We start from the raw sequence: 23,912 nt of genomic DNA, 5'->3' as shown, positions 1-23,912 counted from the left end.
TGACAGGAAGCTGCCTCTTCGGGAGCAGTGACAAGCTGTGGTCAGGACAGACTCTGCAAGGCCAGCTCCAGGAGTGTGCAGCTCCCTGCCTGCTGCTCACCCGCCTGCCGCTGCCATGGGACACCTTGGGGCCCTCCTCTTCCTGCTGGGGGCCCTGGGGGCTCTCGCTGATATTTGCCGTAAGTAACTGGACCTCCCCTGTGCCTCTTGCCTCCTGGGTCCTTAGGAGGGAAGACTATTTTGTCTGAGCCCCTCATTATATAGCTGGGGAAACCGAGGTGCTGATGTTGGGGTTGGTACAACTTACCTGCCTGCCCCTTTGGGCTCCCAAAGCAGTTAGAGCTTGGCTGGACCTCAGCGTTTAGCACATTGTATTGAGATTAATTACATGTCTGATTCCCCACCAGACACGGTCACCTTCGTTAATTCCATCATTTGTTCATTTATCCATTTGAGACACATTGATGGAGCCTTGCCTGTGTCCGGTATGGTCTTAGGGTTTGAGGAAAGAACAAAGAGCAAGCCAAATCCAGTCTCTGTCCTCCTAAAGCTGCTGTCCTAGTGGAGGGACAGACAAAGGAGGTCAAGAGGCAAATCAGTGCTGTGTTTGGGGGCTGAGGTAAGTGCCAAAGGAAGGCACAAAGGTTGGGGAAGTATTTCCAAGGCTCTGGAGGCAGCAAGGCAACCCAAACACAAAGGAGGAAAAGAAACTGGCAAGGAAAGGAGAAGGGGACAGGCCTCCTGGGCAGAGGGAGGTGAGTGTGGAGACCCTGGTGGGGAGACGAGTCCCAGAGGGCCAGGGAGGGCCATGGTGAGACGTTTGAATTATATTCCTTATGTAGTATAAGGGCCAGGCCCCCTGGGGCCTGTCAGGACCCATCTGTGAGTCTGAGTGCGCAGGTCTGAGGCTACCTGGGAACTGGGGCCAGACAGGAAGCAGGGCCCAGTCAGGAAGCAGAAGCTAGGAAGGGAAGCCTCTGAACTCTGGGGCCACCCACCTCTTTCCTTCCTCTTGTACTCTGCCTGGAGCATTACGCTCTACCATACACCTCCACCACCAGGATCTCTTGTGATCCCTGGAGAAACCGAGAGGCAGCTCCGTCATGTCAGGTGATAGATGATGGCTTCATCTATCACCGGGACATGGAGGGGCTAGGTGACCTGCCCAAGGTGCTCCAGCTTTCCAGGAGTCTGGCTTTGCCAGACTCAGCCCTGAGAACTCCAGAGCAAGGCCTTAGGCTCCACAAGTGCAGCCAGACCCCTTAGCCCTTGGCTCTTGGTTCCTGTCTAGATAGTTCCCAGGGTAGACCAGGGACCTGGTCCTCAACCTCACTGATTGTGAACGCTTTAAAGTCCCCTTCCCATGGAGCCTGGAGAGCCCTGGACTGGGCTTGCGGTTGCATCTAGCTACTACTGAGTCACTTAGTCACCTCCAGCCTCATTCCCTTACCTGGAAAATGGGCCAAGAGTTTCCCCAGCCTTCCTCCTTTGTGTAGGCCAGGATCCCGTGCCCCTGCTTTGCCAGCGTAAAGCTCTGCGAAATTAACAGGGATGCTGCACCACTGTTTGTGCAAGGTGGGCTCCTGCGCTTCGGAATGTCAGCGCCGGTCAGAGCTGCGTGGCCCTGTGAGCAGGAGGCTCTGGTGGGGGCAATGCTAGCCCAGGGCCACTTTTATTAGCCTGGGTGACTGTCTGGCTTCTCTCTTCTGAGGAGGCTGTTTATGGCTCCAGCCTTTCTTCTTATCACTTCTAACCCCAGGCCTGACTCATCTGCCAGAGGTCAGATCCCAGGGTGAGGCAGGGATTGCTTCACCATTTTGAAGAAAAGAGAAATGTGGAAAGGACAGATGATGACCAGAAAGACAGGCTGAGCGGAGGAGGCAGACACACAGAAAGGTGCTAAGAGATAGAAAGGGCAAGAAGAGAAATTCCTACCTCCCCCATCCTACTCCCCTACCTTCCTGCTCTCATAGCAACAGGCATCTACAACTTTGGGGACGACAGGCATAAGATGCTGGGACCCATCCCGGAAGAGACGGGGCTATGTGAGAGGAAGCCCAGGAGGTGAAACCAGAAGACTTGTGCTGCTGTCACTACCAAAATCAATTAACTAGAGACAAGGGTTGAATCTTTATGGGCGTTTTATTCGGGTGCTGGTAATCTGAGACGACAGCGGGTTATGTACCCTCAAAAGCTGTCTTAACCTCTCATCTCAACCGACCTTTTTATAAGGAGAAGAAAAGAGTAGGTAAAGGGTTTGGGGGAAAAGGTTAACCAGTTGCAGGCGATGTTCCTAGTAATTCTTTATCTGCTGGCCAACAATTCTTTATCCGCATCGCAGTCGCCAGTGTTCCCTCCCTGGAACACAATGGCTGAGACACTGTCTCCAGATACCATCTCCATGGCGAACTCCTGGGGTCGTGTAGGTCACGCATGCCAGTTCCTGGAATAACAGCTTTCCAGAGCATTAAGCACTTAAGCCTACCAACTATAACTAAAGCTAAAACCTTTAACTCTTGAGTCCCCCTCTAAGAGGTACTCTGCCTGGCAGTTCCTTTGGGAGGGGCAGCCTGTGCAGTATCCTGGGATGGGGCACAGAGGACACAGGTGGAACCCTACAGTGACCTGGAGGCAGTAGATGGGGGAAAGTCCAAGGTGACTGCAAAGCTCAGGCTCCTTCCCTAAAAGAAGAGATTGGATGGAGGTCAGCAGGATCTGGGAAATAGGTCAGTTGCAGCTGGGAAATATTCCCAAGGCTTCAGCTTCCTGGGTATATCCAGGTATTTTCATATTTTAGTTACACAGCGTTAGGTAAATTCCAAAGCACACAGATAAATGGTTGAAAATGTGATGGCTTTTGAACAATACGCCTCACAGTCTCGGGTCCTTGTTGCCTAAACAGAGGTGGCAGGAAAAGGGTTATTTTGAGATCTGCGTAAAGGAAGTTCACCAGGCAGTGGCAGGTAGCCAGCGGGCAGTGTTTGAAACTGGCTGTGTTACACGTTCCCCACGTGGGTTGAAGTTTTTGGACACGGGTTGAACAGGTGGTCAGCAGAGTGTCACAGAGCAGGAGCTTTGCAGGCAGGTCCATCCTTGGCTCAGCAACCTCATGTAAGACGCAACTTTGAACTTCTGTTTCTTCGTTTGTGCAAAGCAATGATGACAGTACACACAGCAGGAGGCCGGTGTGAGGACCAAGTGAGGTCAGGCACAGTGCCTCGGGTACACAGCTTGGCCTCCGGTCTCTGGCACTCCTCATAGGCAGAGTAGTTCCCTGGCAAGGCTTCCCCACCACCCCTCCCCGGTCCACTCCAACCGCTCTTTCAGGACACCTGCCTCCCCCCTCTCCCCTTGTACCCCCACTGCCTTTCGTTCCGGCCAGATTTCCCCATACGAGTAGGGTCTGTTCTGGGTGGAGTGGGGGTGGGGACATTTATTCCTTGGAGAAGGCCCTGGTAAGGTAAGAGCAGTTCCTTGCTGGCGTCGGCCCCTGCGACCTCACTTGGCCTATTTTCTTTCCTAAGACGTACCGGAGGTGGACAGCAAGCTGGTGCAGAGTCTGGGTCAGCGCCTCTTGCCCTGGTTGGACCGGCTCTCTCCAGAGCACCTAAACCCCAGTGTCTACGTGGGCCTGCGCCTCTCCAGCCTGGAGGCCAGCACCAAGGAGGCCTTCTACCTGCACAGCCTCAAGCTCAATTACCAGCAAAGCCTCCTGGAGTATTGCCCTCTCTCTTCTCTTTTCCCCACGCCCTGCTCCACATCCTAAGAGACAGGAGACCTGCCTTCTGGTTTTGCACCTGTCACTGCTTGGTTGGGAGACCTTAGACAAGTTTCTTCTCCCCTGGGCCTTTCTTCATCTATAGAATAGGGATGGTTTGACTGGAATGAAGGTACCAGTGCAGGGTCCTTGTGCCGTTTCACACCCACCCTCCTGCGTCTGAGGCAGACATCACTAATCCATGACCACACTCTTCCATAGCGAGCCCAGAAGCAGCATCTGACTCTGCTCCCTTTCTAGGGGGATTAAGGGGAGGCCTGTTCTGAGGTCGAGTGGGGGAATTTGAACGAGAGATGAAAGAAGGATCAGGAGTACCATGGAGCATCTCCTTAGTGGATTCCCTCTTGAGAAACAGATGCAGGGCAGGGAGAAGAAAGATAGGGAAGAGTGCATGGTGGGTGACAAAAATGGTGGGGCAAGCACAGGTCATTTGGATGGGAGAACCCTCAGAGTTTGTCCTTTAGTTTAATTTTTCATCTCAATAAAATATATGTGGCATACACCGCACCACTCACATGGCTGACTATATCTGCTTTTAGGGGGTTCTAGCAGATTTTCCAGCTGCTAGGATATTTTCTACTTTGCAGTGTTGGGGGCTGGGGGCGCCCCAAGCCATGTTTACCTGGGGAGCACTTTGTCCTGGGAATGTTGCTAACTGGCTTTGTCCTGGGTTTGCCTCCAGCGATGACAACAGTGACCTCCAGACCAAGCCCTCCATGGGCCAGCTGGCTCTCTACATGCTCGCTCTCAGGGCCAACTGTGAGTTCGTCGGAGGCCACAAGGGCAACAGGCTGGTCTCACAGTTGAAGCGGTTCCTGGAGGAGGAGAAGAGGGCCATTGGTGAGGGATGCAGTCTGCCAGGGATGGGCAGGGCTCATCAGAACTTGGGTTTTCTCTCTAGGCCTCTTTCCAGCCCTTCATCTGCCTATCTCACTATCCACTTAGAGGCCCAGGCCTGCCCCAGGAGCCAGCCATCCTGGAACAAGCCTTTCCTACACTCCACATCACTGTGCCAGCAAGTTCTATTGCTCAGCCACCAAGATTGACCTGACTATCCACTTCTGGGACAACAGCATAGCCTTCTTACCACTTACTCCTCATCCCTTCTCTGTTAACTTTCTTGCCTCCTGACTTGACCAGCACACACAGAGCAAGCATGGCAAATATAAATCTGATCTTTTAATGCTGCTTAAATCCTACAGGGGCTGCTCACTGCTCTGTTCACAGCCCACAGGCCCAGCCTGTCTGCTATTTTGTCTTCTCGGGGCTCTGCCCACCCACTTTCTGGCTCACATGCTCACACCACCTTCCTCCATGGGCTCCAGCTGCACTGGCCTTCTCTTAGCTCCCAAATCAGGGTCTCTGTATATGTTTCCTGTCTCTGGAAGGTTTCTCTCCCCTTCTGGCTCTGACTCCCACGGTCCTCAAAGACCTTTGTTGTGCCGCCGCCCCATGGACCTCCGTCTACATTTCAGTTCTGACCATGCTCCCGTGGCTGTGGATTGTATTATCGTCAGAGGCCCCAGCTGCACTGTGCCTGGCCTGTTGTCACTGTATTCCTACCTCCAAGCACAGCACCTGACACTTAGCGGGGCCTCAGCAAGTAAGGGTTAAAGGAACGAAGGGTCCCATGACCCAAAGGAGGATGTCGGAAAGTATAAGCCATAGGGTTCTGTGTGCTGGTGGGGCTAGTTGCTGGGAGGGGGCAGAGAGGCAACCCCTCAAGCCTGGCGTGACCCCCTCGCCCCTTGGTTTTCTCCCTCTCAGGGCATACTCACAAGGGCCAGCCCCACACCAGCTACTACCAGTATGGCCTGAGCCTCCTGGCCCTGTGTCTCCACCAGAAGCGGGTCCATGACAGCGTGGTTGGCAAGCTCCTGTATGCCATGGAACACAACCACCATCTTCACCAGGGCCACCAGTCTGTGGGTGAGTGGGCCAGACCCTGCGAGGCCTGGCTGGGGCTCCTGCAGCCCACATCCCCAGATGAAGGCCTCTACCCCCTGTCCCCATGCTTACCTTTCTCTGGGACCCGTCCTTATCCAGTCTGTTAGGAACAATATGGGGCTCGTGTGGGGTGCAGTGGCTGTGACCGGAGCTGGAGATGGACATGGTCCCAACCCCAGCTCCGTCACACATGGCCATTGTAGGATGTCCTGGGCAAGTCGGCTGGCCTTTCTGCTTCAGTTTCTCCCATAAAATAACCTGGCAGCAGCATCTCATTAAAACATGCCTTATGAGTCAAGAGCTTAGCATAATGCCTGGTGTGGAGAAAGTCTGGATAAATAGCTGTGATCTGTTATCACGTGAGCTGGAGAGCCTGAGACCTGGATTCTGGATCAGCTTCCTCACTGTGTGACCTTGGGCCTCCCACACCCCTTCTGGTCATTGTATTTCAAGGCCTGGTTCTGTGAATGAGTGTGGGTGTGCCTCCCAGAGGGTGGGGGAGGATGGAGTAGGTTAGAGGCGTGGTTAGAGGCCCAGAGAGAAGAAGGCAGTAGGGCCTCTGCCAGCAGGCAGCTTGTTCTGTCTCAGAAGCTTGTAGAAAAACATCCCCAGGGCCCCCTGACTGGTGTGGCTCATTTGGTTGGGCAACATCCTGCAAAATGAAAGGTCACTGGTCTGATTCCTGGTCAGGGTGCATGCCTGGGTTGCGGGTTTGGTCCCCAGCCAGAGTATGTACGGGAAGCAACCAATCAATGTTTCTCTCTCACATCAATGTTTCTCTCCTTCTCTCTCTCCCTCCCTGCCCTTCTCTCTAAAAGCAAATGAATAAATTAAATCCTTTTTAAAAATCCCCAGGGCCCAGGCAGTGTCCTGGACCTGTTAAAGCAGACCACCTTGGGGTGAATCCAGGTGTCACTCCGTGTGAAACTCACCCGGTGATTCCAGTGTGCAGGCAGGTTTGGGAATGAGTGGTGTAGGCTAAAACCTTTTGAACCTTCTTCCTCCAGTCTCTCCCTAACCTCTAACTACCAAGCAGCAGATAGGGGCAGGGTGACCAACCACCCCAGTTTGCCCAGAACTAAGGGGTTTCCCAGGACACTGGCCTTACAGTGCCCAAACTGGGAAAGCCCTGGGCAAACTCAGCTGAGTTGGTGCCCCTAGCTGGTGGAAACTTTCTAAAATGCTGATTGACCATGTTGATCCCCTTCTTCAAGCTCTCCCGTGGCCACCCATTGGCCCCCGCACCCTACCTGGGCTGGCTCCAATTGGTTCTGTCCCCTGCAGATACAATGGCCATGGCAGGCTTGGCCTTCACCTGCCTGGAGCGCTCCAACCTCAACCCCAATCTGAGAGACCGGATCACCCTGGCCATCGGGACAGTGAAGGAGAATATCCTGAAGGCCCAGACCCCAGAGGGCCCCTTTGGGAATATCTACAGCACCCCTCTGGCGCTGCAGGTGGGAAAGAGACTCTGGGACTGCGGGCCCCCCTGGTGGCTGGTGGGAGGTGGGCTGCTCGACTGTTTTCTCCCTGCTGGCTGACCCACCTCCTCCTTCTCTCCCCCATTCTGTCACCAGTTGCTGATGACCTCCCCGATTCCCGGGGTGGAGCTGGGCACAGCATGCCTCAACGCCAGGGCTGCTCTGTTGGCCAGCCTGCGGGATGGGGCCTTCCAGAATGCTCTCATGATTTCCCAGCTGCTGCCTGTCCTGAACCACAAGAGCTATGTGGATCTTATCTCTCCAGACTGCCTGGCACCAAGAGGTAGCCAAGCCTTTCACGAAAGCTTGGCTGTTTTCAATCTGCAGGGCACTCACTGAAGTCTGCATGGCCCAATGAGGGGTGGTTCTTTGGTCCAGATTTGCTGAATCAACAGGGGTTTGTGGGTGTGTGTGGGACACACTGGCAGCTAAGAGGTGGTCATAGCTTCTAGAAATTCACAGGGTGGGGAGGGGGACACCAAATGGAGAGCTCGGAGTGGGCCAGGAATCTTCAGTCCTACTGCGTGCGATAGCCAGGACAGAAATGCTTGAATGAATGAATGAATAGATGGGGAGTGACACATTTTGGTTAGCTCTTATACATAGTGAGTCCCAAGTAGCAGCTCGAATCAGGGCTTTCCCTGGGAGAGGGGCTTGAGTTGGTAAGTGGGATTTGCCAGTGGAGAAGAGAGCAGAGAAGAGGCAACAAGAGCAAAGGCACAGAGGTGTAAAGACTGGAATGTGGGTGAAGGGTCTTGCTAGAGAGCGGGGTCTGGGAGAATGAGCTAGAGTGGCAGGCAGGAGAATGAAAAGGAAAGGAGAACCCCAGGGAGAACAGGGGAGTGATATGAGCAAATGCATATTCTAGGAAGAGCCCTCTGGGGTACTATGTAGCAGATAGTTGAGAGGGGGTTACTGGAGGCAGAGAAACCACTGAGGGGCCCAACCCTGGGGGCCAAGGGACGGGGCGGCCTGGGATGGCAGCCAGGTTTCAGCTGAGCAGGTGGCGGTGGTGTTGACTGAGATGAGACCGTATGGAAGGCGGAGGTCCTGATCAGTCGCTGTGTCTTCAAGGGAAGGAGGGAGGACTAACTGCCAGGCCCCCTGCCCTCACACTAGCTGATGCTTCCTCTCTCCCGGGTACAGTCATACTGGAACCAGCTACAGTGGCCCCCTCCCAGACTGAAGTCTCAGAGGTCATCCAGGTCATGCTGACGGTCCCCAGTATCTGGCCAAGATACACACACTCTGTCCTTGTCCCTGCTGGGTCCTCCTTGGAAGATGTGCTGAAGAAGGCCGAGGAGCTCGGAGGATTCACGTGAGACCCCCACTCCCCGTGCTCACCCCACCCGACCGCACATCCCTGAAACAGGATCATGCCTAAATAAGATGGGAGTGCCTCTCATGTTATCAACGGGGAATCTGGCCCAGAGAAGCTCAGTGCCTTCCATCAGGCCTCCCAGACTTCTCTTCTGAAAGATGTGCCTCAGTTCGAGAGGGCCCCAATTTCTGCCCCTAGTTGGATTTCCCAGAGGACAGCCTCCTGCAGCCAGGGAGGGCCCACAGCTGTCACTTTGGGGTCATCTGGGCCCAGAAAACTTCAGGCCAGGAAGTCGGAGCCAGAAAGAAAGAGAAAAGAGAAAAACAGAGACAGACAGTGTGCAGAGAGAAGCACTCTGACCAGCCATGTGACCCCCCCTGCCTCTGCCCCCCCAAAGTTAGGGATCACATGGCCCCACAGATTTAGGGAATGACTGGGGAAAGGAGGTTGTTTTGTGACACTCCCTAAAAGAATACTTTTGTTCTGCTTAAGTCACCCTGAATGAGTTTCTGTTTCTTAAAATTACAAATCACCTCCACTCTAAGACCTAAACCATTGATAAGCCTTTTGGAGAGAGGAGGGACATGACCCACGACGTGCTGAGAGGACCCTTTGGCTGTGATGTCCAGATGGACTGGAGAAATACAAAGTCGGAAGCAAGGAGTTTTCAGAGGGGGTGCGATTGAGGAGATTCTTGGTTGTCAGGGCCAGAAACCTAACTCCAGTGCTCTCTGGTAATGAGGAGCACGGTGTATGTGAGTCAGAGAGAAGCAGCCCAGCCACAAGAAGAGGGGAGCTCCACTGAACCACAGAAACTTCCAGAACCAGGGACCCAGTGCCACCACCACGTGTCCCCATCCCCCCCTTCCAGTTTCTCTCTGCACACTGGCTCCTTCCTCTCTCACTGGACATCGGCATTTTGTGTGTGAGGCTGGCAGCTTCGGATTCTCACCCCTGCAACCTCAGCCCTCAGACGGGCCAGCTGCTGGGTTGACAATGTAATAATAGGGGCCCCTTCCTGCAGACCACGGTCATGGTCAACACACAGGGGATGAAGTCACATGAATGGGCAGTGTCGGTGGGGCTGGAGAGGAGGGTGGAGGTGAGGCCCATGGCAAGGGAGCCCAGGAAGAGTGTGTCTAGCACTGGCTCTGAGTTCCGGTGTGGGTGAACTCCACTTCTGCCCTTGGGTCCATGGGAGCAAAAGTCACCTTTTCTCCCTCTTTTCCTGTCCCTTTGGTAGGTATGGAACACAGGCCTCCTTGTCAGGCCCTTACCTGACCTCCGTGATGGGCAAAGAAGTAGGGGAACGTGAGTTCTGGCAACTTATCCGAGCCCCCGACACCCCGCTGCTGCAAGGTGAGTCTGGTGGCCAGCCACCTCTGGGTGTGTCCCCCACCGCAGCCCTGACCCAAAAGGGAGGCACCGCTAGCTCACCATAGCTTTCTCCCGAACCTTCCCGGGCCCCAGCCTTGGATAATACTGATGCTCAAGTTCGCATAATTTATTACTGAATTCTTAGGAATTTTTATGTAAGGTAGTGTGGCAACTCTAAGAAATTAGATAGGCAAAAAAAAAAGTAGAAGAAGAAGAAAATTCAAATCACCTGTAATTCACTACCCAGAACTAACATCTTTTAATTTTTGGTGTGGTTTCTCCCAGATAGTTTTTAAATATGTAAGTTTGTCATTTCATAAAAATAAAATGGAGGCATATCCTATAGCAATGTTGTCCAATAGAAATAAAATGTGCACCCCACATGATTCTAAATTTTCTAGTTGGCGAAACTAATATTAGCAATATAATCTTATTTAACCCAGTATATCCCAAATATTATCATTCCAAGATGAAATCAATGTAAAATTATTGATGACATTTTGCATGCTTTTTTGAAACTAAGATTCCAAGCGCTCAGTTGCCATGTATGGCTAATGGCTGGCATATCAGATGGTGCAGCTCTATATACTGTTTTGCAATTTATTTTTTAAATTCTTAATATATTATAGATGTCCTTCTGTGCTGGTATGTGGAGATCTTCTCATTTTTGGTAATGGCCACACAGAATATGTTATCCACTAGGGCTCTTTGGGCTGCAAGTAGCAAGAAATGCAATGCAAACCAGTTTCCACAATGTGACATCTATCAGCCCTCGTGACTGGAGTCCAGAGGGAGTGAGGACTTCAGGCCGTTGTAACCTGGGCTCCAGCCCACTTCCCTGGGCCTCCGACCCCCTCTCTTGGTTGGCTTCCTCCTCCAGAGAGGTCCTTCTGTGTCTTCCCAGGGCTGTTCCCTTTTAGGACTGTGGACACTTGTCTGACTTCCCAGCAAACCTCTCCTGGTGTCTCGAAGGTGGAATGGTGACACAGACGCATTTTTGGGTCCATCCCTATTGCTAGGAGATGACCCAGGTTCGGCAGCCTCCATTGGCTAGAGAGGAGGGATCACCACATGACTTGCTTAGGACAATCAGGGCCCACCCCAGTGCCGTGTACCGTGAAAGGGGGCATGGAGCAGGATGAATGGACCTCTGGGTTGTCTCCAGTTTTATGTCTTGTGCCCCAAACTGTCATGAGCGTCCTTGTGCAACAGTTCAGTCACCAGACAGCCTCCTAAACGTCATTTGTCCCTGTTCCTGCTACCTGGAACTTCAGCTGAGCACTTACCATGTACCAGCTATTGGGCCAAGTGCTCTGTGGAAGGTGGGAGCTTTCAGAGGAAGCCCCGTAAGGACCACTACCTTTCCCTGCCCCGCTTCTGAATAAACTGATAAATGAAGCAAAGGGATGGCAGATGAAAACCCCAGGTCCGGCCTCTATGGCTGATAACGGCTGGGCTGGAGGATGTAGCCTGGGGGAGAGCCCGCTGGACTCAGCCATGGAGCAGATGTGGACAGTTGTGTCCTCTGTCTCCTGTCCCCTTGCCCTGCCCCCCGACTCCTGCAGGAAGCCCACACCCATAGAAAGGAGGAAGGCCTGGTTGTTGATGTCCTGACTACCCTCATTTCAGAAATGGGAATACCAGCATCACAGAAGTTAAACAATTTGCCCAAAGCCACACCAATAGTGAGTGACAGAGCTGGGGCTTGAAGCCAGGTGTCCTGCTGGAGCCTGGGTCACCTCCAGTGAGTGAAGGCTGGCTCCCAGGAGACTTCAGCTGTGGTCCTGGTTCTACCTCCACACCACCCTGAACAGTCTCTCTTCCTGGCAGCCCCTCAGGGACTCTGAAGACAGTGACCATCAGGCATTGTCGGGGTCTCTGGCTCCTTTCACCTTGGTTATCCAGGGCACTGTCCCTCACTCCCAACTTCTAGAGACTGCCCCACTGCAAAATGAGGCTGTGGGCCCCAGGGACCCTGGGTCATGGCTGAGTTCAGTCTCCGCACTCGCTCTGGACAGCCCCCACTTTCCTACCACCAAGCCCTGAGCAGAGCGAACAAACCCTGGCCTCAGGGAGGAGGTCCAGAAGCTGAGATGGGAGGTGGGACACTTTGCCCTGTTAACACCCCTGCTCAACCTGTTTCTGCAGGGATTGCTGACTATAGACCCAAGAATGGAGAAATCATCGAGCTGAGGCTGGTCACCTGGTAGCCCCCCAGCTCACCAACCCCAGCCGCCTCGAACAGTCTCCGTACTTCTGCCCTCCGTCCACACATCCCTGAAACCGGCACGTGTCTGACCCTGCCACCACCTCGTGTGTACTTGGAGCCACATCCTCGGATCACCTGACCACCACCCCTGCAAGGCTCCTAAGCCACTGCCCACCTGGGAGAAGGGGGCCAAGCACCTTCCCTGGGGTGTCTGTCTGCCTGGGTCTGGCCCAGCCTGGCCCTGCAGACAGCCCGTGAAGGCCACTCAGAGCCTGCAGGACATGAAGCATCTCAGACTCCTTAGCACAAGAAGTCTGCTGGCCACTGGCATTGAATACCACCTGCTCTGAGATTAGGGTCCCACAAGGAGACCTGTACGGCCCAGGGGCCGGAGCCCTGAGCCTGCCTCTCCAGTGCAGTCAGTCTGGCGGCCCCAGAGCTAGCTGTGACATAGCAGCGGGCAAACACCCTGCGGCGCTGCTCAAAGCCTACCTTCAGAACGATTAAAGTGTTGATTATATGTGCCCCAGCATCCTGGTGCCTCCTGCTGGGGAGCAAGTGCAGGTGCCGTGAGCAGAGAAAGGGGAGGTTCCTCTGGGCAGGGAACAGAGGAGGGTGGGTGAGTGTTCTGGGTCTTGAGGGAAACAATGCTGGCAGTGGCGACGTTGATTGCCCTTTAGGGAGCGTGTACTTGCCAGACACTTTCTTGTATAGCTTTGAGGTCGTTGATATTTTTTGTTGTCGTCTCTCCTTTACAGATAAGGAAACTAGTGTTCAAAGAGGGAAAATGAGACACACCACAGTGTCGAGCACAGCTTAGGAGATAGACAGACCTGGCCTGGGTGGCCTCTTGGCTCCTTCACTCAAACACTGAAAACTGGAGGCTTCAATGATTGTTATGATTACATGGCGGAGACCAAATTCAACTGGAGGCCCAGGACCCTGGAGCTTGGGCTCTCACCCCTGGCTTGTCCCCAGTGCAATCAGGACACCAACCCAGGCCTTAGCAGCCAGGGTGCGGGGACCCTGCCTCTCAGTCGGAAGGCTCTGGGCTCAGTAGGAAGTGGGGTTCAGGCCACGGAGACATCCTACTCACCCCATCCCACTGAAGTTAGGAAGGGGGCCTGCCCTCAGAGGGGCCCCTGATTGGCAGCCCGTCTGTCAGGTTTCATAGTGATGCGCATGAAGTCCTCAAAACCACAGATGAAACCCGTGCCTCTTCCTAGAACTCCAGCTTCAAATATGTAGGGTCCAGGTAGGTAGCGGAAGTAGGCAGTTTACAAGTTCTTTTGTATTGAAACAAACATCAAAGTATCGGAAAGCCCAAAGGAAAAAGTGGCCTCTGTTCTTAAGGTGAGGTGTCAGTGTCCAGAACCCAGAGGGCTTGTTCACGTGTCCTTCCACAGTCACGACCTGGGGTTCTTCCAGGAGGACTCAGGACCCACCCTGTGACTCTCCCCGTTACAACCCTGCCGCAGAGGAGTAGCGGCTCAGAGAGGTCTGCAGCTTGCCTCAGGTCACACATTCCGGAGGGAGCAGAGCCCAGATCCTCACCCACTGACCCCAGCCTTCGGCACTTGCCAGTGCACCACCCTGCCACCTTGCCACCCCATGAGACACCAACTGAGAAAGCCACAAACCCTTCCCACGCAGGGGAGAATGGCTGTGCTGCTCCTAGGCCAGGTTAGAGAGAGGGCGGGCGGTAAATACTGGGAACGGCCCTGCACTCAGCTTTCAAGAGTCCATGCGCTGGGTATGACCCACCCTCTGGAGAGACTGTCTTAAGGTGTGTTTGACCACTGAATCTTGATGAAATCAAAGGATCTTTGCTAAAAAGCCCCAGCTCACCAGCTTGGGAGCAGCCAAGAGCAGCAGTAGGGAAATGGAAGTTGGGGCTCAGGTTTCTGTCACTTCCATTATCCTCAGGCCCTCTCTGTGTGCTCATATCACCCCCGGTCTGCGTGTGGCCCCAACAGTGACTCTGCCCCCTCTCAGTTCAAGTCCCCAGCCCCTTCTTAAGTTTCTGTCTGTGCACCAGAGCCTGGCGAGGGGTCTGACCAGCACAGCCCACCTCTAAAAACCGGGTCAGGTGTCTGTGTGGCACAGCTGGCTGGGGCCTTGAGAGTGGGTGAGGGTGAGAACAGTCGTGTCCTGAGCCGTCTGCTGAATAGAGGCCCTCCCTGGGGACCAGGGACCAGGACAGTGTTTAGCTCGTGTTTAGATCCAGAGGACTGCAGACAAACCACTTACCCCCCTCAGCCTATTTCTCACGCCCAGGCATGGGATGGTGCCCTGGCGGACACAGCATGTTTATGCCTGTGACCTCATCAGAGATCACGGACAGGGAAATTGTCGCCCCAGTAGTGATTTGTCTAGGGACATGCAGCAAAAGCAGGGGAGGCCTGTCCCACAGCCTCTGTAGCCCTGTTGCTAGAAATGGGTCCATCCCCTCTCTTGTGCCTCCCAGAATCCCTCCCTGAATCACCTGCTTCCACAGGTGGCCCCCCAAAGGGCAGCACTCAGATATGGGGCATTTGGGAGCCTGTGGGCAAGGGCAGGGTGCTCTGGGATGTCCCGGGCTTTCAGGTAGACCTCAAAGAGTGAGAGGGAGCCCCTTGATACCCTCCATGAAGCTGCGTGCCTCAACCCCCTTCTCCCAGAAGGGAGAGCCCAGGTTAAAAACTGGGGCTCTGGAGCCAGGCAGACCTGGTCTAAATTCCCCAGCCCTACCCCGGGCACCTAGATTCTGAACCTCACTGAGCTCTCTGTGGCACCGCACTCCAGGGGTAACTGCAGAGTGGGTGGGATGGAGCCCTCTGTGGCAGGCAGCCAGTGGTGTAGTATCTGTCTGCACCCTGACCCTTCTGGACTGCCATCTGGGATCACCTGCTGGGTCACCTGCTTTGGGTTCTGACCTCAGCCTCCCTGGGCAGCTCTATCCACCCCGCCAAGGCACCCAGGCTTCAACTTGGTTAATCTTCATTCTTCACAGCTGACCCCTCACCAGGCAGGGCAGGTGGGAGCCACTCTGTGGCAGTCTTGGAGGAGGTGTAGGCAGATTTTCACTGCCCACCACTCCCCCATCAGCTCAGCTCTGAGAAGGTCAGGGCGTTTATTGTTTATAAAAATTGTTATTGTTTTTTTATTATTAAAGGAAACTCACTGGAAAACTGACAATCCCACAAAGAATATAACCTTTAAGGGGCCCCGATTCCTCCTATTCAGTAAACGTGGGGGGAGAGCCATGCCCACTTGGCTGGCTCAGTTTCCCTCCTACAACCCCTCGTGGAGAAACCCTGTCTAAATATCCCCATATTTTTGTCCTTGGCCTGGAAATCCCCTGCCGTACATTTTAGTATATTCAGCAGTGACTTGCAGGCTCCAGCGGGCGTCATAATCACCAGAGGCGAATGTGAAAATTCAGATTCCTGAGCCAACCATAGAGCGTCTGATTGAGTAGGTCTCCGGTGAGGCTGGGGCTTTTAAATTCAGATCCAAGTATTCTTATGAGGGTTGGGGACACTTGCAGCCATTCTCCAATATGGCCACCAGAGGGCGCCCGAACCGGGCTAAGTGGTCACTCTGTGCGGTATCGTTCCGCCAGACAGGTTGCTGTCATCAAAGACAGGCTAGGGATGAGCCGAGTCCAGTGGGGAGGAGCTTCCGCAGAGAAGGAAATCCCACGTCCGGAAAGACTCTGGCAGCCGGCACTGGGCACCTCGCTAGTGCTCAGAGAGGCCAGTGCAGAGCCTGAAATCTACATCAGCCTATTCTGCGCTGGGGCATCCCTCGTTCAGACGCGAACGCTGTGACCCAGGAAGGGGCAAGGGCTCAGTGGCAGCTACTCTGCCTCCCAGCCAACCCAGGCCTCTTTGTCTTGCCAGGGCTGAAGGCAAAGGGTGGACCCCAGTAAGTCCAGTTATGAGTCAGCTCTGAGAGCCCAGGAGATGGGACAGGGATGGATGCTGGCCAGCGCTACCCTGCTTCTGCGATTATAGCCTTAGTGATTCAGCTTCCTCTGCCTGCCTAGAGGGGGGTCCGCTCTGGGCTGGGGAGAGAGGAGGTGCTGGGACTAGGGAGGAACAATGGAGAGGCCTTAAGGGTCCCCGTAGTCCAACTCTTCTGAATGCTGAGGTCCCACGAGATAACTGTGGCTAGAGATCGGTCCTGGGAGGGGGGCCCCTGGGGTGAGGGGCCTAGAAGATGGAGTCTCCTGTGATTCTGGGGGTTTTATTGGGCTCTCTCAAAAAAGATGCTCCAGTGTCTCCTTCCCTGTTTTGGTCTCTATAGGAGACTCGCCTTGGTGGGGAGGGATCTCATCCTCCACCAGTTGGGGGGAGGAAGGACAGACAGGCTGACCACTTCAGCTGCGGAGGGAGTATACTGAAGGAGGGAATAAAAGGCGGATCGAGGAGTGTGGTGGAGAGGGGAGGCGGGGCTAGACATCGCTCCCGGCTCTCGGGACTTGCCCAGACCGGGGGCGGGGCCAGGGGCTCAGCCCAACTTTCCGGGTGGGGCGCGGGAGGTGGCGGCAGCGGAGGCGGGGCCAAGATCGTGGAGCCTCGCCCTCCTAGCCGGGCGGGCTGGAGCCGGGCGGGAGCTGCTGCCTGATCCGCAGCCGCAGCCCGAGCTGAGCCGCAGCCGAAGCACCGGGAGCTGGAAGATAGGCCCTGCCGGAGCTCACTGCCTGGCACTGTCCGGAGCACGGGCCTGGGCACAGTCCGAGGCAGCGAACCGCGACTACGAGGCACCAGTGGACACCGGCGCAGAAGGCTGGATCACCCCTGCCAGGCCTGGGCTTGGCCTGAACACGCAGGCGATCCTGGATTCTGGACCAAAGAGGAAAAGGAACAAGGATTCCATCCAATATAGCGTGGGCACTAGGCAGGAAGAAGAGTAGAGACTTCACTTGGCACGGGGCAGAGGTGCCCAGAGCTTACTAGGCCAGGATTGAGCACCGGAGAGCCTGGTATCTCCAGCAGCCGCCACCTGGGCTCTACCTTGCTTGAGCAGGGAACATAGCTCTTGGACCTCCGCTGGCACAGGCCTGGCAGAAGAAGCGGTTATCTCACCTGTCTGAAAGGAAAGTCGGGATCTGAGAAACCAGGACCTGGCCGGGACCAAAGTGGGGCTCTCTGGTGGCTCAGAGCTGGTTACTGGGGAGCTGGCCTCCTGCCCCAGCCCCACTGGTCCGGATGTGCCGCTGTCCTCTGGAGCACCATGACGGCAGGATGACCTCTGCGGAGGCAGTGGCAGAGACTAGCAGCACTCGGGTGGCTGGGTCCCCCGAGTGGCCCCCTGATACCCACCAGGCCACTGGGCGGCCTGGCCGGGCCCGGGTGGCCGTGGCAGCACTGGTGTGGCTGCTGGCAGGAGCCAGCATGTCCAGCGTCAACAAGTGGATTTTCACGGTGCACGGCTTTGGGCGGCCCCTGCTGCTCTCAGCGCTGCACATGCTGGCAGCAGCGCTGGCATGCCACCGGGGAGCACGGCGCCCCATGCCCAGTGGTACCCACCGCCGAGTGCTGCTGCTCAGCCTTACCTTTGGCACCTCAATGGCCTGCGGCAATGTGGGCCTGAGCACCGTGCCCCTGGACCTGGCACAGTTGGCCACCACTACCACGCCACTGATCACACTGGCCCTGTCGGCGCTTCTGCTCGGCCGTCGCCACCACCCGCTGCAGTTTGCCGCCATGTGCCCACTCTGCCTGGGAGCTGCCTGCAGCCTGGCGGGTGAGCTCCGGTCACCGCCTGCTGGCTGTGGCTTCCTGCTGGCCGCCACCTGCCTCCGCGGCCTCAAGTCCATTCAGCAGAGTGAGTGCCCGGGTCGCTGTTTGAGGAGGTGGGGATCGGGGCGGGTGTGCGGCCTGGGTGGACCTGTGAGGTATATGGTTGTTATCCCATTTTACAGATGAAGAAACTGAGCCTCATGGCTTTGGAAGAGGCAGAAACTGAGGCTTAGAAAGAGCCAACAACTCAGTGAGTTCCAGGTCCCAAATGTAGACTCTGGAGGCCCAACTAATATTTAATAATAGTTGCCATTGACCTGTGTTCCATATTTTGTCCCCTTCTCTCACTGGATCCCCATACCGCCCTGATCAAGGGAATCACTGTACTGTCTTGTCCCTGTTTGACCAGTAGACAGAGTTGCCCTGGGCCAGGTGGCGAGTGAGCGGCCAAGGCACAATTTGAGCCTGGCATTCAATCTCCATGCTGTCCAAGATTTCTGTCCACAGCAGAAGGCTGTGGCCCCAGAGGGAGACCTGGCAGCGGGGACTGGGGAGGGAGAAAGAGGGCAAGGCCTCGAGCTGGGGTTTGGAAGGCCAAGGGTTTGGCTGAGTCTGGGAAGGGCCCATGTTTACTGGGAGCTGCAGTGTAACAGGCCATTTGCTGGGTGTTGACCTTGAGTCATCAGAGTACCCACCACCTCCCCCCGCCCATTTTACAGATGATGGAACTGAAACCCACAGAGGGTTGTGATTTGCCCAGGGTTGCCTCACCCCTGATGGCAGGAGACAGGGGACTCTGAGCAGAGGGTGGGGGAGGCTCCAGGCCTAGACCCCACTAAATCACTCTGTCTGAGGGTGGGGGCCTCCTTCCTGCCTGTCCTTCTGAGGGGAGTCTCTGTCACAGTCCTACTCTCTCTCTCTGCCTAAACCATGGGGGAGGCCAGGGCACCCACTCAGGGCAGGGAGGCCACACCTCTGCTCATACTGGGTGACCTTGGGAAGCCCTGAGCTTTGTCTGGGACTCAGTGTCCCCATCTGTTTGGTGGAGAAGGATTGGAGTCGATGGAGTCCCAGGGGCCTCTTGCTCTCCCTCCCTTCGAACTCCGAGATCCTGTGACCCAGGCATGTGAGAAGGACGGGGTGCTCCAGTGGCACTGGGCTGGGGTTAGGGGGTGGCCATGGAAGGTTGAAATCAGGAGTCAGCCCTGTCCTGGCATCTTCAGAGGCAGGACCCGGAGGCCCTGTCCCCATCCTCCCAGGTCCTGTATCAGGGACGAAGCCTGGTTCTATTTTTGCCCTCAGGTTATATGAGAGCCAGTGACTGAGCTCAGGACTGAGTTAGTTCTGGGCATGAGTTGGCCGTGGGAAACCTGACCCCATGGGCACACCTACTCCTCCACCCCCCAAACCAGGCAGGGCCACAGGGCCAGGAAGGCTGTAACCTTGAGGCCCACACCATGCCTGCTGAGGTCCAGAGCTCCTCACCCAGAAGGAGCCCCGGCCTGCAGAGTGGGCTATGGCTGGCCAGGACCCAGGCACACAGGCACGGAGTGGCAGGTGCCTGACATCAGGCCACTTCTTGGCCTTTCCCCAGTGCCTCCCATCTCTCCCTTGTTAACTGCCTGGCCCCTGAGGTGGGTAGAGTGCTTGCTTCAGGCTCCCATAGCACCCTCTGCTTCCCCCATCAAGACTCCGAATGCCCCATATTGTAGCCACTTGGTTACCTGTCTGTGTCCCCTCTGACAGGAGCTCTGAGAGGCCATGGACTAGGTTGGGGCAGCTCCCTGTTCCTAGCACCTGACCCGAGACCTGGCACTAGACAGGTCCTCCTGAAGTGCTAGATTTATCAGTGGTGCTGACAGCAGAATTGGCAGGCTGGTTGGGCTGCATGGCTCAGGGTGCTCACGAGGGAGCTTAGGAGCCTGGGGGCCCCACAAAGAGAGAAGGGACCCAGCAGAGATGGGGAGGAACAGATTGGAGCCAGGGGCGTGGCATGCGTTTTGGACAAGAGGAGCTTTCTACTTCCAGAGGTTCCAGGAAAGACGCCAGGGCCAGATTTAGACTAGAGCAGACTCCATAGGAGCAGAGGGTGATAGTGCAGGGAGAGGAGCACCCAGGCAGCCATGGGCAGGGCCAGCAGCCTCCCTCCCACCTGGGCCAGTTGCAGACTCAGGGGATATGTCGGGGAGGAGCGATGCCAACTTCCCACTCACAGACAGGCTGGGAAGTGGGGCATAAACTTGTTCTCAACTGTGCTCACCTGCATCAGGGAGCAGCCTGACCTGATCCCTGCCCTCTGAGCTATCAGGCTGGTGGGGAGACGCCCTCAGAAACAGGCATCACAATGACAGGAGGGAAACTCCAGAGCCAAGGAGGACACACAGGTGTGGTCAGGGCAGTTACTTACAGGGGAGACCAGAGAAGGCTGCCTGAGGAAAGAGGCGTGCAGTGAGTGATGACAATAACAATAACATAATCACAGTAACAAACACTTGCCAAGCCCTCACTGTGTGCCCATGCTGTTGCGCAGGTCTTCACACAGCAACAACAGGAAAGGGCATTCTGGGAGCAGGAAATAGGCCGTGCCCGGGCACGGGGCATCAGCCAGCAGGAGCAGGGTGTGTGGGACTGAGACAGCTGCAGTGGTGAGCAGTCACCACTGGGCTCCAGGCCCTGTGCTCGGCACCTCACACAGCCCAGAAGGGGGGTATCGTCATGTTCCCAATGCTACACATGGAGAGACGACGCTTAGAGAGAGGTTGGCTTGCCCAATGCCACGCAGCTAGTGAAGGATTGAGGACAGGATAAGCCAGTAGCCAGCAGAACAGGGTCTAGAGAGCATGCTTGTCTGCACGTGGCAGAAGCTTAGGCATGTTCAGATGCTCAAAACAAAACGCCTTTGGAGAAGACGAGGTTGCAATGGAAGGCTTGGGGGTGGGGCTGCAGAGGAGGGGTCACTGAGGAGTCAGGGTGACAGGCTGGCATTTTGGGGGCTCTGGGTGGGATGAGCCACATCTGGCAGAGGATTACCACTCTTTCCCTGGGCTGCGGGGGAGTGAGGCAGAGGGCTGGGTGGGATGCAGAACAGGCTCAGAGGCTGAGTGAGGAGGTTAAGACCTTCCTGTCTGACGTTCTCGCAGAGGTAAAGTTCACCTGAAATCTTAATCACCTTTCGATGAAGGGCCCTCTAACATGCAGGCCACAGGCAGCTCACACGGTGCTAAATTTGGAGTGAACGAGCGGGAGGCATTCCAATTATCTGTTCATTTCTAGAAATGCTCAAGCCAGAGGGACGGTTGCCTAGAGAACAAAGCCAAAACATCAAAATGAAATAGAGAGATTTCCTATGCTAAGTGTGGCCTCTGAATAAGCTCCTCGGTGGCTCTTCGGAAAGTGTGTGTCAGAAAAATGCACAGAGGCGCGGAGAGCCCCCGGATCGATTACTCATCTGTCTCCACTAAAACCCGGACAGGTCCCAAACCTCGTCCTTCGTGCGGACACTGCCATTCTCTTGAGCTGTGTCTGACTTGGATGATGGGCCCCGTTTCCCTGGTGAACTGGCTGGGCGGTAACGTGTATGCATGTGCATAGACACGCAGAGGCACGCATTCACACACGCACGAGGTGGTGGGTTCCCCTCTTTCTTACACGCTAAAACATTTCCCCTTAGTGCTGGATTCATCTCGGCAAGCCTCGGCGTTGGGAGCAAAAGATGCTGATCAGTGAAGAACGGCCAAGGGCAAACAATGACGTTTTTGTTGTTCTCTTGATCCCAGTGGTCATGAGTGAATGAAGCAATGAATGGACCTAACATTTGACTCAAACAATTTATTATTTTAAAATTCTTTTTTTTTATGTGAAGGCCATGTTGTTAAGTAAGTGGTAGAGCTGGAGACTTCCGCAGGCCTGTCCCCACGATGGTGGTGGGAGCTTCACTGTGGGGTGGTGGCTGTGATAAGGGCTGAGATCTAGGAAGGTGGGTCAGGCCACTGAGTGCAGGGCCTTCAAAGCTGGTTAAGAACCTAGGCTACTGTTCCCCAGGGCCTGGGGAACCCCTGAAGATATTTACTGGGGGGAGCCACACTTCATGTTTACTGATCATTTGAATATCACTAGTGGGTGATTGTTTTAGCTTCACAGAAAGCAGTTTGAACGGGGTGATAACAGGCCTATTTATTTTATTTTATCTTTTTACATTTACTGAACACTTACCTTATCAAGGACGTTATGTATGTTATCTGTTTTAATCTTTATAAAGACCCTGCACATTAGGTTTTATTATCACCTAGCTTTGCAGATGAAGAGACCTAGGCCTCCCCAGGTGAAGTGAAGCCCCAGGTCGTAGCTAGGAAGGAGTGGACACAAGTCAGCAACCCAGGCAGTGTGATTCCGGATTCTTGATTAATCATCGTGTGACAGAGCAAAAGCCACTAACTCTGCCCGAGGGGCTGGGCCACGCTTCCTGGGGGACGGGCCTTTGAGGTCATGCTGGGTTGGTGAAGTGGGGGTATTCTGCCCACAGGGTGCTGATTGATGGCTGCTGTCCTGGTTGCAGGTGCCCTGCTGCAGGAGGAGAGGCTGGATGCGGTGACCCTGCTGTACGCCACCTCGCTGCCCAGCTTCTGCCTGCTGGCAGGTGCGGCCCTGGTGCTGGAGGCTGGTGTGGCTCTGTCGCCTGCTCCCACTGACTCCCGCCTCTGGGCCTGCATCCTGCTCAGCTGCCTCCTGTCCGTGCTCTACAACCTGGCCAGCTTCTCCCTGCTGGCCCTCACCTCTGCTCTCACCGTCCACGTCCTGGGCAACCTCACTGTCGTGGGCAACCTCGTCCTGTCCCGGCTCCTGTTTGGCAGTCGCCTCAGCGGCCTCAGCTACGTGGGCATTGCACTCACCCTTTCAGGAATGTTCCTTTACCACAACTGCGAGTTCGTGGCCTCCTGGGCTGCCCGCTGGGGCTTCTGGCGGAGGAACCAGCCTGGCAAGGGTCTTTGAGACCTGGGAGAGCACATGGGCTATCTGGGACAGCCTTAGCCCAAATCTAACCTTGGCCAGTGGCCATGGGCAAAGTGGAGAGCAGGCCATAGGAGAGAGAGGCGCCTTCAGGAAAGGCGACCTTGGAGGCTGGAATGGGGCCTCCCAGAGAGACCTGCCTGTCCCTGGCTGCCTCTCCTTGTCACAGACCCCACTCACCACTGGTTGGTGGGTCCAAGCCTGGCACAGTCACTGTGCTTGTTGGAGTAATTCTTATTGATATCAGTGACTATGCCAAAAACTGCTGGCCAAACTTTGAGAACCTCACGGAGTTCTGGTGACGATGACGATTCTTGTCGGTTGCACAATCCTTCCTCCAGGGAGAGGGGGAGGCAGCTAGGGCGCCCAGAGAGGGGCTTCTTGCTGCTGGGCTCCCCTGGGGAGGTGGGGTCATGTGTGCCAACCCCTGGCAGCTACTGTGGCCTCACCCCTGGGCCCCCCAATTTTGGGTCTTCCGTACTCAAATAAACTATTTTTGCTTGTACACCTGTGTCATTCCTCAGGGTTACAGCCAAGGAAATATAGGGAGAGTGATGGCCTCTTGCCACCCACAGAAAAACAAGGACATCCTCCCTTACCCTCTGTGACCTATCCAGGCTCCAACTTAGCCCCATTGTCTAAAGTCCCTCCACTGGCCTGGCCACCATTGCCCATCTTCTGGAGGGCAACAGTGGCTTCTTCCTTGCTGTGCTCTGGGCCCTCCACTCCAACTTCCACACAGCCCCAGAGGGATCTTTCTAAAAGATCATGCCTTCTGTAACTCCATACCTCTCTTGGGAAAAAGTCAGAACTTCCTGCCCCAGACCACAAGGCCCTCAGGATCTAGCCCCTGCAGGCTCACCAGGCTCCTGTCTTGCTTCTCCTCTCTTTGGTCTCCACCTTCCAGCCTCATGACTTCCTTCAAGTCCCCCATATTGCCAGGCCCGCTCACCAGGACCTTTGCACATGCTGTGCCCTCTGTCTGGTGTCCTCTCTCTACACGTCCTTCTCCCTTTCATGACCAAACCCTTGCCTGGGGGAGAAAACCAAAACATGCAACTCT

General features: G+C 55.3%; 2 protein-coding genes across 2 annotated transcripts; both read left to right on the top strand.

Annotated features, from left to right (window-relative positions):
- The first annotated feature begins 46 nt into the window (after positions 1–46).
- TCN2 (transcobalamin 2) lies at positions 47–12,637 on the top strand. The gene is made up of 9 exons (XM_024567060.3): positions 47–179; positions 3,525–3,717; positions 4,461–4,618; positions 5,546–5,707; positions 7,010–7,182; positions 7,303–7,489; positions 8,353–8,524; positions 9,771–9,886; positions 12,053–12,637. The coding sequence occupies exons 1-9, from the start codon at positions 116–118 to the stop codon at positions 12,112–12,114; spliced, it is 1,287 nt and encodes a 428-aa protein (XP_024422828.1). The 5' UTR covers positions 47–115; the 3' UTR covers positions 12,115–12,637.
- Positions 12,638–16,543: 3,906 nt separating this feature from the next.
- SLC35E4 (solute carrier family 35 member E4) lies at positions 16,544–23,354 on the top strand. The gene is made up of 2 exons (XM_024566968.4): positions 16,544–17,927; positions 22,398–23,354. Exons 1-2 carry the CDS (start codon positions 17,309–17,311, stop codon positions 22,829–22,831), a joined length of 1,053 nt encoding a protein of 350 aa, XP_024422736.1. The 5' UTR covers positions 16,544–17,308; the 3' UTR covers positions 22,832–23,354.
- Positions 23,355–23,912: the final 558 nt, after the last annotated feature.

Source organism: Desmodus rotundus, chromosome 7 (genome assembly GCF_022682495.2).
Source record: "Desmodus rotundus isolate HL8 chromosome 7, HLdesRot8A.1, whole genome shotgun sequence".
Taxonomy (NCBI): Eukaryota; Metazoa; Chordata; class Mammalia; order Chiroptera; family Phyllostomidae; genus Desmodus; species Desmodus rotundus.
The sequence above is the reverse complement of the archived record's forward strand: the minus strand, read 5'-3'. Positions and strand labels throughout refer to the sequence as shown.

Bases quoted from the DNA above. Each gene is read 5' to 3' on its own strand.
- TCN2 (XM_024567060.3), top strand. From the start codon at position 116: ATGGGACACCTTGGGGCCCTCCTCTTCCTGCTGGGGGCCCTGGGGGCT. The intron at 7,490-8,352 runs GTAGCCAAGCCT...TCCCGGGTACAG, and splicing joins AGACTGCCTGGCACCAAGAG to TCATACTGGAACCAGCTACA. The intron at 9,887-12,052 runs GTGAGTCTGGTG...CTGTTTCTGCAG, and splicing joins CGACACCCCGCTGCTGCAAG to GGATTGCTGACTATAGACCC.
- SLC35E4 (XM_024566968.4), top strand. From the start codon at position 17,309: ATGTGCCGCTGTCCTCTGGAGCACCATGACGGCAGGATGACCTCTGCG. The intron at 17,928-22,397 runs GTGAGTGCCCGG...TCCTGGTTGCAG, and splicing joins CCTCAAGTCCATTCAGCAGA to GTGCCCTGCTGCAGGAGGAG.